The sequence below is a fragment of the Fukomys damarensis genome, unplaced genomic scaffold (assembly GCF_012274545.1).
Source record: "Fukomys damarensis isolate Sample0158 unplaced genomic scaffold, DMR_v1.0_HiC HiC_scaffold_16, whole genome shotgun sequence".
Taxonomy (NCBI): domain Eukaryota; kingdom Metazoa; phylum Chordata; class Mammalia; order Rodentia; family Bathyergidae; genus Fukomys; species Fukomys damarensis.
This window is the reverse complement of record NW_022900928.1, coordinates 81704821-81715881: the sequence shown is the minus strand read 5'-3', so window position 1 is coordinate 81715881 and position 11061 is coordinate 81704821. Positions and strand designations below refer to the sequence as shown.

The window sequence follows — 11061 nt, the reverse complement described above, 5'->3', positions numbered from 1 at the left end:
TTTTGCTTCAGCATTGTTCTGGACCAGGTGGCCAGCCATCAACTTCACCTTCTGCTCCTGCCTTGAGATTCTCTATAATTTGGATGGCGTCCCCTTTGTGCCTTACTTGGGCACATATTGCAGTAGCTTATCCTTACTTCCTGCCCTCTCTACTTCCAAGCCAAGATCAACACTAAGGCAGAAACCTCTGGACCTTTCTTTTCCATCTCTTCTTTGACCCTGGAGGTTAAGGGAGGTCATTGTCACATCATCACTGGTCAGCCAATCAGGACACACCTCCCTTCACTGTCCTCCCTGATCCATAGAGTTCTCAGGCAGCTTCAATGGAAGGAGGCCAAGAAGAAGGGCTGGTATAAATTCGAAGATGATAATTACAACATGGATTGTGTACATTCTTGCCCGGAAAGGTGTAGGATTCCCCTTCCCACCAAAGACTAGCTCGGTAAGCAGAATTGATAGCTACATGGAATAGTTTCTCACCTATCTTTTCCCTCTGTGCACCTTACTGCACTTTAGAGAGATCTTACAATATCTAAATTCTGATGAGAGCACTGTGGGTAGGGAGAGCTGGGTTTCTAGCTTTCTTAAGGTCATTAACTTACCAATTTGTTCCAGGACATTGAAGTTGTGGAAAGTGAGGCTGTATCTGTTGTAGAGCATTGGTTGAAAAAAGTGAGTAAGGTTCTTCTCTGACTCAGATACCCCAAACTCTAGACAATTGATCTCATGTAGGTTGGGGATCTCGACTCTTCTCTCTGTACAGCCAGGGAACTCTGTCTACTGTTGAGTCCCAGGGGACCCTGGGACTCTTGTCCAGGTAAGGGATGCATTAACATTGTTGTCACAAATCAGAACAGCTCAGCGCTATAGCCTAGTGTTACAGCTCAGTGTCACAGACAAGTGTCACAGCTCTGAGACACCGCTAAGTGTTAAAGCTCCGGGTCATGGCTATCACAGTTTGAAGACTCGAGAATCTGATAGTCACTCAAAGAATGACCTTTTTTTATGCCAGGGCGCTCAGAGGAGTTCATACTCAAAGTCTGAGCTCCTCAACAGAAATGAGAGCCTCCTTATATAGGGATCTACAGAGAGGGGAGCATGCTCACTAAAACGGGGGTGGGGCGGAGTTACAGAACATTCCTAGAAGGCATAGAGGGCAAGCATGCTCACAGAAGCAAGGTAGTGGAGTTATAGAACATTCCTGAAAGGGGCAGAGCTAACAGAATATTCCTGAGCCGGCAGGAAGTTCAAATAGTTACAGAACATTTTGATACATTGAACAGGAGCTGCCTAGCTGCACAAACTGATACACTTCTGGAATAAACATTCTGTGGGGAAAAAAATGGAGGTAAGGCAAGGGCCTGTCTTATTATATAGTGTTATTCTATCAGCATCACTGTTCACTGGCCTGGCTTCCCAAGCCTCCTGATGGAGGGATTTCAGTTCAAGAATGTCTCAGAAATACCTTGGGATAGGTTCAGAGACTTGGGGAGCTCGCTGGACTTCACCAAAAAGAAACAATGGAAGAATTCAGTGCAGGGTCTGGGAGATATGGAGGATGTGTGTACAGACACGTGGCATGTGTGTTGTGGAGAAGGCAAAGGAGGAGAGGAGGACAAATGACATAGAAGGAATTACTCACTTTCAGACAGAAGAAGAGGCTTCCGAGAGCATTAAGGAGAAGATGTCCACCAACTCCTCTCCCACTCATGGCCAAGACATACATGTGACCAGAGATGTGGTAACTGAGTTTGAGACAATTGCCCTGGAACTTAGGGTGTGGGGAGAGGCAGGGTGGCCCATTGAGGGTGCTGAACAAGGGCTCATCCCACCGCTGTTGTGAGGTGGGGCAGGGGCACATCCACAGTGGCCAATAGTCACATGGATTCCTGCCTCATTTCCTAGGTGAAACAGCAACTCTCAAAGGCTGATTTATGTGCAAACCCAAGCCAAGAGATCCTGGAGGAGAGAACAAGAATCCAGTTCATAAGATGGAGGTACACCTCTTTGCCCTGAGCATAGGAGGGGGAGGCCTATGAAAAGACACAGGCCCCTCTCTCCATAGACCTCAGCCAACACAAACCTATGGCTCCTCTTCTCTCCAGATGCAGTCTCCTTTGGCTGAGAAATTTCTTGGCCTTTCTTTGGGGTCTTAAGGGAATATTTTGCTATCTTGAAAGCCCAGCTCATTCTTGCATTGAAAATGTCTTAAGGGCTTGGGAAATTGGGTTTGCTCTACGTTTCTTAAGCACTTCTGATATTTCAGAATTCCCTTATTTTTGTACTTGAATTGTTCAGAAATGACTGCACTTTAAAGAGCTTACAAGAAAATAAGCTCTTAAAATGCAAAAGCTTGCCCTCATCTGCAGCTAGGTGTGTGGCAGTTTCCAGCTCCCAAAGCTAGAATTCTGTGAGAGCCACATGATGGTGGCTTTGGGGGCTTCCAGCTCTCCTGTAAGCCACAGTCCACACCTGCCAGTATTTCTCTGGGATCTGAAGACGCTGTCTTCAGGCAGAGTGAGCTGGGCCTGGAGTTGCCTTTGTGCTGGGTGGAGGCTTCCCATTTCCTTTCTGGCTCCTGAGTTCTGGTGCTAGGGGGACTGGGTTTAAATAGTTCATGCAAAACTGTACCAAGGTCCTCTCATCTCCCATCTTTTTGTTTTCCTTCACCCTACTTGGTTTTACTCTTTTCTCTTGAGGCTGTTTCTCAAGAGATATAGTTCAAGATATTGGGTCATTGCTGGTTAATCTTTTCTAGTCCAAATTTTAGGCACATTCAAGGTGCAGTCCTTACTTACAGGGCGGGATCGATAACGGTGGAATCAGAGACCTTCCTGGGATCAAGTTGCCAGGCTCCTTAAGTTAATAATGTTGATCGTAATCTGGATTTTCCTCATCTGAGGTGGCTGTGTATGAAACTCTGTCACGTTCCTTGGCTAGGTTAATATGCATGTCATCTCTCAATATTTTTTTAAATCTTGGCTGTATAGTTCAACTAGGTGAAGCTTTTGAGACAGGTTTTTAGGAACCAGTCAATTATCTAAGCATAGTAATTTTTGCACTCTGGATTTTCTTTGGAGATTTTAAAGTAACAACCTCTCCTCTTACTTTTAGTAAGGACACAGTCAGAGATCCCGTATCTTTTGGTGAAATGGCACTGATAGCACCCTTTTGGTAGATGAGTACTGGTCATCTACCAGTATTACTCTCTTGGAAGAAGCAGGAGAGAAAAAACAAGATATAGCCCCCGATTTCAAAGAGTTAGAGTAAGCTACATGGACAAGGCATGTGAAAATGAACAAGTTTTGAGAAGTTTTTGAGAACTGGGTCACACGGGATGGGCACTGCTGCTGAATTCTCACGAAAGGTCCCTTTCATGCAGACTGTTTGCTTGGACTGGCTCCTGAGCAGGGCACTACCAAGACACAGGGCCCAAGGCAGGAGCTTTGGAGGACAGAACCCTGTGCCCTTTCTGCTCCAAGGCCTCTCTTCTCTTCCTGTCTGGGAAAGAAAGTATCAGTGGACACAGCCATGGGCATTCAGAGGACAGGATGGTGGCCTGAGGGAGGGCAGAACATAGAATTGAAAAGTATGTAAAGTGGACCAGAGAGCAGAAAGCAAATCAGCCATGGCAAAATAAAGCAGAAACAACAGCCAGGAGGTGCCTGTAGCTTGTTTGAAATAAAATTTTTAGATGCTTCTCTAAAGCAACCAGAGAATATGGCAGGACAGCAAACATGAGAGCAGATCATAAAGTTAAGGGAGGACATCCTAAGGGAAAATTCCTAGGCCACTGACCTTTGGACATTGGTAAAAGTGAGTGCTGCCCATTTCCCTAACTCTCCGGGACCACTAGCTGCCTGCTCAGGGCAGGTTACCCATTAGTGAAACAGCCTTTCATGAGAGGAGCAGGGACCAGCTCCCGTGGTCACAGTGAGGGGCATCCTGATTCTGCTAGTTTTGTTCTACCTCATCTGAAGGAGACTCAGCACCTATACGTCTGAATGGCATTTTTCAGCCACACCCGCATCTTCCAAGTGCCAAGTGAGGTGATGGGCGAGGTCATGCAAGATCGGATAGAGCAGGTGAGACGAAGGTGAGTTACTGGGCAATAACCTGGCTCCCACTGGGCCTGTGCAGTGTGGCTGCTGGGTCTGCACCAGCAATGTTCTGTTTGGTGTTCCTTCAAACATCGAGATCAGGGCTAAGCTGTGGGGAGTGGCACTGCCCTCTGTGAACCCAAGGCAGGAGGATAGCAAGTTTGAGCCCAGCCTGGGCAATTTAGCATGACCCTGTCTCAAAATAAAAAATAGAGAGTGCTGGGAATGTAGTTTAGTGTGAAGGGTCCATATCCAATCCCAAGAAACATGCACCACACACATGCAGGGGTGAGCAGTTCCCAGGGCTGCTGTCCTCTCTCCTGTGCCTCCCTCAGTGTCTGCCAACGCATAGAAGGGCTCTGGGATGAGGGCTTCCTCCTAGGACCCCTGACAGGTCTGAGTGTGGTGATAATTCATGTGTGAGTGGCCCATTCCAGCCCCTGCCTCCGAGATGTGGTTGGGTGTGTGATATGGGTGGGTTCTGCCGCCTGGCAGCCTCTCCCAACCTGGACCTCTCTACTATCCCCTGTAGCTTATCCCATCTTACCTGTGACTCAGCTCAGGACTCAAGCTTCAGATCTTCCTTCACAAACTGTTAAGAACAACAGGTGAGAGAGCCAGCAGGTGAAGGCTTGGGCCAAGAGGATGGTCATCCAAGGCAGTGAGAAGCAGTGCTGGGATGGGAACTGGTTAAGGCTTATCCTTTCCTTGTCAGTGAGAGGCCTGTGCTTGTTGCCAGGGCAGCAGGAGAAGAGGCAGCTACCTCAGGCTTTGGCAGCATATCCCTTAAATTTGTATAAGGGCTTACAGTTGGCCTCTCTGACTGTTTAATGGTGGCACAGATACTGGTGCCTTTCGGTGGATCGTAGGCCCAGGAGCTCATGATTAACAGGCTGCGGAGGTACCCAGAAGTCTGCCTTTCTGACAGTTCCTGAGCTGCTAGTACTGTATGGACCTCACTTTGAGTCACAGGATCACAGTGGCAGGAGTGAGATTGGATAAAGGCTGGAACCCATTCACTGGGGATGTTCATGTCTTTGGGTCATAAACAGTGGTGCTCTATGTGGTTCTGGGTTGGTGGAAGGCTGAGCTGTTGCCCACCCTGCTATGTGAGAGGTGGTGTTGGCTACTGTGGAGGTAAAAGGTGCGATTTACATATAACTGGCCTCTAAAGAGGACCATAGAGATGTGATGCTAACATTTATCAAGCACTTCCTCTATACCAGCTTCTGCACAAGCAACTTTGCTCACAATCAACCATTATATAGGTGGCGGAGGCTAGGCCCAAGGAGCAGGCATGGCTCTACAGCTGCACCTGGCAGGTTACCTCATGTCTGTGTGTATCATGTCTTTATCTACAACAGGAGTGTCCACCTTGGATGGTCTTGGGGTGGTGTCTAGCACATGGTAAATGACATCACCTGTTTGCCGATATCCCAGAGATGAGGAAGGGCTGCTGAGGTGGGGAGGAGCAGAGCCAGGCTTCAATCCCAGGTTCTAACACAGCCCTGACTTTCCTTTCATGGGTCTTCTGCTGTCTAGACCGTGCTCCGTGCACATGGAGAATGGTAGGCTGAGAGGGAAGCATCACAGCTCTGTGATGTGTTCCCTGGGCACTTCTCTGCTCCCCAGGTTGAAACCTTCAAGGTCAAGGAGCAGCCTATGTCAGAGAAAAGTCCGCCTCCAGCTTGACCTGAAGGTTCCCAGACCTGGGCACAGAGACGCCAGTGGGTGAGCCCTGTGCTGCTACAGAGGCAGCCCTGGAATCCTTTGCTGAACTGCTAATAAAAAGACGCACTATTTAGCAACTTGCCCCTGTGTCAGTGCAGATGCCACCCCTCCTCCGTCCCTCCCATTTTTCCTGTAATACTGAGTGCCTTGCCAGCCTGGTACACAGGGCTGGTAGCCTATGGGGTAGATGACAGGCCGTTCTAGCACTATGTGATGAAGGCAGTGCTGGTGTTCCTGGATCCTTAGGAGGGATGCTGTTGTGGGCAATGCAAGAGGACTTCCTGGAGAACTGTGTTGATTTGCTTTATGTATTTGTCTTACCTCCACTTGTTCCTTTTTCAGTGCCTTACTTTTTGTAGACTAGAGTTTTGGGCCATACCCTTTTCCTTCTCTCTGAAGTATACATGTACTTGTGGCAGTTACCCTAAATTTTTTTGTTGGAGAACATCCCTATTTTTTTTTTTTTTACTTTTGAGGCATAATTTTAGGGGATATGGAATTCTGAATTGGAAATATTTTCTTTCACTCCACTCTGTTCTTATTCGCATGGTTTCTGAGAAATTGTAATTCTTATCCTTGCTCTTCTAAAGATTTTTTGTTTTTCTACTCTGGCTTCTTTTAAGACTTTTTTTTTTTTTTTTTTTTTTTTTTTTTTTTTTTTTTTTTTTTTTTTTTGGTCTTTGAGTTTCTGCAACTTGAATGATATGACTGGTCATAGATTGCTGGATCTGTTGTTTGGTAACTGTCTTAAATTTTAGAAAATTCTCAGCTGTGCTTTGGATATTTCTGTGCCCTTTTATCTCTGTATTGTCCTTCTGATACTCCCACTACATATATGTTTCATCTTTTGAAACTGGCCCACTGTGCTACAAAATTCTGTTCTACTTTTTTTCACTTTGTTTTTAGTTTGGTGTCTTTTTTTTTCAGTCTTAGGATTGAACCCAGAGCCTTATGCATGCTAAGCACATGTTCTACCACTGAGCTATGCCCCCCTGCTTCTATGATTACTTCTCAGAGCTCACTGACTCTTTGCTCAGCCTTGTCCAGTCCTCTGATGTTCCTAAAGGACAGGCTTCATCTCAGCATAGTATTTTTCATTTCTTTCTCTTTGGTACTGGGGTTCGAACTTGGGTTCTTGTGCTTGTGAATCAGCTGGTGGCACCACTGAGATAAATCCCCAGCCCAGTATTTTTTATTTCTGACATTTCATTTAGATTTTTCTGTTAGAGGTTCCAGCTCAATGTTTATGTTACCATCTGCTCTTGGACATTGTCCACCTTTTCCCTTAGGACCCTTGGTGTATTTATCATAGTACTTTTAAATTCCCATTTGGATTGTTCTAGCCCATATGCTGTAACTGGATCCTGTTTTGATGCTGGCTTTGCTGTGTTATCTTTTAGCATGCTTTGTAAATTTGTGTGTGTGTGTGTGTGTGTGTGTGTGTGTGTGTGTGTGTGTTAAAGGCTGATATAATGAACCAGGTAAAGGAACTGAAGACTATAGGCCTTTAGTGGGATGCTTTATGTTTACCTGGCTAGGACAGGCTTTGTGTACTGTTTGCTGTAGCTGTAGCTGTAAGCTAAGATTTCCTCTGATGACCTTGTTCCTGCTCCTCTGTTACCTTTGGATTTCCCTAGAGACTCCACAGAGTCTGAGGATTGCATTCTTTTTGCTGCAATCCTCTGCTGTTATTAGACAACAGCCCTATTTTTGTAGCAATGCAAGTGAGAAAGGTGAATATTCCACGGTCCCAGAATTAGGTCTCAGTATTCACTGAGCCTGCATCCTTGGATGTGACTTTCCCAAGGGCTTCTCAGCTCTCCCCACTCTTGCTAGCCCCAGCAAAGACAGGAACATTAGAGAGGACAGACTGGGGTAGAGTATTTCCCTTTTCTTTTGGAAGGTTCTGGAGAAACAGTCTCCCTTGAGGGTAGACTTCTACTTAGAAGAACAAAATGCTCTGTGCATAATTAAACATGGCTGCTTCCCCTCTAACTTGGAAGCAAGAGGGGCATTTTCTTCAGTATCCACTGTGAGGACTATGGAGGGCTCCTGGTGGTGGCACTTATGACTGTGGGCCCCACAGCCGAGTTCTTGGACTTTCTAACACCACGCTTGTCCACACCCAGCCTCTAGGCAGGTGGCTGTCACAGGTTAGGGTTTCCAACCCTGGCTGTGCCTTCCCAGGAGGTTTATCTCTCACACTTCTGCTCCAAGAAATTGCAACTCTCTGTAGCCACCTGTCTGTCTCTCCAGTTTTCAGGTTGGCTGTTTTCCCTGTGAATTCAATCTGTGATGATTCCAAGAAGATCTGTTTCAGTTTATTCAGCTTTTTTATTTTTTTATATTATGAAGATGGGAGCAATGACTTCCTAGCTCTTTCCAAATCAAATGAGAAACTGGAAGTCTCATTCAAGTATGTTGAGCATCTGCTAGAAAGGAGCTAATGTTTACTGAGCACACACTATGGGTGCCTGGTCCTGCCTGAGCACTTTAAATGTATCTAAGTGTTTAATCCAAGCAGCCGGTGGAGAGGAAAAAGCATAAGACTAAGGAGGCTGAGTCCTAACCAAAGTTGCATTGATCAGTGGGCAATGTTAGAACTCTAAACTTTTCTTTTCATTTTCTTTCTTTCTTTTTTTTTTGGTTTTTTGAGACAGGGTCTCACTATGTAGTTGAGACTGACCTGGAACTCACTATGTAGCCCAGGGTAGGCTCGAACTCACAGCGATCCTCCTGCCTCAGTCTCCCGAGTGCTGGGATTACAGGCGTGAGCCACGACGCCCGGCACTAAACTTTTCTTTTTCAACCATGTGCTATACCATGTGTGGACCCTAGGCTAGGCCCTGGGAATACAGCAGTAAATAAGACCCAGCCAGTCATTGCCCCAATGGGAATTTAATTTTGTCAGAGGGAAATACATTTAAAAAACTAATAATTTAAAATAAGAAGAAAAGGGCTAACAGTGTAGGGGAAGTGGTAAGGGAAAGGAAAGAAAGGAAAAGAAAAAATACGAGAAATGGAAACTAAGTCTTTGTAAATAGGAGAGGGTGCAGGGAGTGAAGGGAGGGCAGGGGTATGGGAAAAAAAGGGAACCAAGATCTGTCATGTAAAGGTACAAGATCCCAATGATGAATGTAACTGTACTGTATAATTTAAAAGCACCAATAAACTCAATTAAAAACTAATAATTTATCTCAAAATTCTCATTACTATAAGTACTGTATATATTGAGAACCACCCTAATCAGAGAAGAAAGTAGAGATTTGCTTTTATTTAAAAATCATTTTGGAGCCGTCATTGCTCCAGCACCAGGAAGGTAGCCTGGGCCCCGTTCTACAGCAGGAAGGAGAGCCACTCCCTCTCCCACCTGGAGCAGCCATTGCTCCAGCACCAAGAAGGTAGCCACGCAGGGGCCCCTGAACCCCCATAACTCCCCTTACCCCCCCCCACTCTCAGACCTCCTGATTGTGCCAGTCTTTAGACCCACTCTGCAGAGGCAGAGGTGGTCATAAAGAGTATTTTTCTGAGTTCCCAACTTTGAACATCTTTAAAGGAAGGGCGTGGTAAACCTGTAGTAGAACAGTGTGGAGTTCAACCATTCAGAAGTTTAGGGAACTCAATCTGGGCCTTGAATCCCGAGGTCAGTCTGCATCATGGGGTTCAGCCATCAGTTAACTGAGATCAGGGGTCTTGAGTCCTAGCTCTGTCTTGTAAATATACTGTATTGAAAAGTTTGTTCACTGCAGGCATGTTCTGGACTGCTTCTTGATTTCAATTTAATTCAAATGGTTTAAGGGTGATAGACTAGTGATTACCACAGTTTCCAAGTTGTGCTTGATCTTAATGTGTTGCTGATTGTATCAGTTGGGATAAAGGAGTGTGGTTGATTTGATGAGCTGTTTTCTCTGATGTTATGAAGATGAGAATGTCTGTGGGTCATTAGAGACCACCTAGAAGCTAGGGCACAACTATATCAGGAAGATTTGGGTGATAACCCAGAGATTAAACCAAGGACAGCCCAACAACAAAAATAAAAATGAGAAAACACTTAAGGAAGACACAAAGACAGACTTCCAGTTCACCAATGGCAAACAGTAGGGCAAATGAGGATGAAAAGGCCGATAGTGAACCACCAGGACACCCTGAACTCAAAGCACAGGAAGTAACAAAACAGATCAATCAGGCTCTAGAAAAATTCAAAACAGAAATAATGTCCCAGATAAGCATAGAGATAGTGAGCAAAATGGAAGTCGTGATTTGAGACTCTAGAGCAGAAACTGACAAAAAAATAGAGGAGCTCAGGACCATGATAAAAGCCATGAAGGCCCAGCATAAGAAAGAAATGGAAAAAATAAACACCCAACATAGGAAAGAAATAGAGTCCATAAAACAGATTCAAACAGATATCCAGGAGACTAAACACTCCATAGAAAGTGTATGCAACAGAATAAAAGAATGCGAAGATAAGACTCTCAGATATAGAAGATAAGATTGCAGTCAGTGACCATGAAAAGAGAGGTCTCTTAAAAACAGTAGGGGATCATGAGAAATCGATCCAACAACTCCTAGATGATGCAAAGAAGAATAACATAAGACTGATAGGAATACATGAAGTAGCAGGAGAAAATACAAATGACTTTAAAAAGCTGTTGGCAGAATTAATGACAGAAAACTTCCCAAACAGAGGGGAAGAATTTGACAGTCAGATAACTGAGGCATATAGGACCCCAACTAGCCACAATAAAAAAAATTCTACACCTAGACATATAATAATCAAGATCCCAGAAACCCAACAGAAGAACAAAATACTACAAGCAGTAAAAGAAACAAATCACATGCAAAGGAAAGCTCATCAGAATCACAGCAGACTTTTCAACATAAACCCTTACAGCAAGGAGAGCCTGGAATGAGATATTTCAAGTAATAAAAGAGAACAACCTCCAACCTAGACTGATGTATCCTGCAAAACTCTCTTTCAAAATGGATGGGAAATAAGACACTTCCACTACAAAGAACACCTGAGAAACTACATGAATACCAAACCAGCACTACAAGGAATTCTAAACAAGATCCTAGAAAAAGACAATGAAGGCAGCAACACCATGAGGCCCAACAGAGCAAATCAAATAGGCAAGGCAAGAAATTAAAAGGAGAAGGTGAAAAAGTAAAAAGAGTCAACAAAAGGCCAATAATATGTCAATAAGTCAGTACATATCAGTTATAACCA

The 11061-nt window shown here is 44.8% G+C and overlaps 1 protein-coding gene across 8 annotated transcripts in view; it reads left to right on the top strand.

Moving 5' to 3' along the window:
* The first annotated feature begins 258 nt into the window (after positions 1-258).
* Positions 259-11061, top strand: part of Spata19 (spermatogenesis associated 19) — a 42650-nt gene continuing 31847 nt past the window's right edge. For 5 of the 8 annotated variants that reach the window (XR_783862.1, XR_783855.1, XR_783865.1 and 2 more), the window contains exons 1-6: positions 261-442; positions 616-672; positions 1649-1741; positions 1906-1997; positions 4019-4096; positions 4633-4708. Coding sequence is in view for 3 of the 8 variants with exons in the window: in XM_010642007.3 (XP_010640309.1) it covers positions 365-442; positions 616-672; positions 1649-1741; positions 1906-1997; positions 4019-4096; positions 4633-4699 (465 nt within the window). In the remaining 5 variants the exon portion in view is untranslated. Of the gene's footprint in view, positions 443-615; positions 673-1648; positions 1742-1905; positions 1998-3114; positions 3307-4018; positions 4097-4632; positions 4709-5732; positions 5936-11061 lie in introns of those variants that run through there. The other 3 variants (XM_010642007.3, XM_010642020.3, XM_010642028.2) reach the window with 3 other exon arrangements.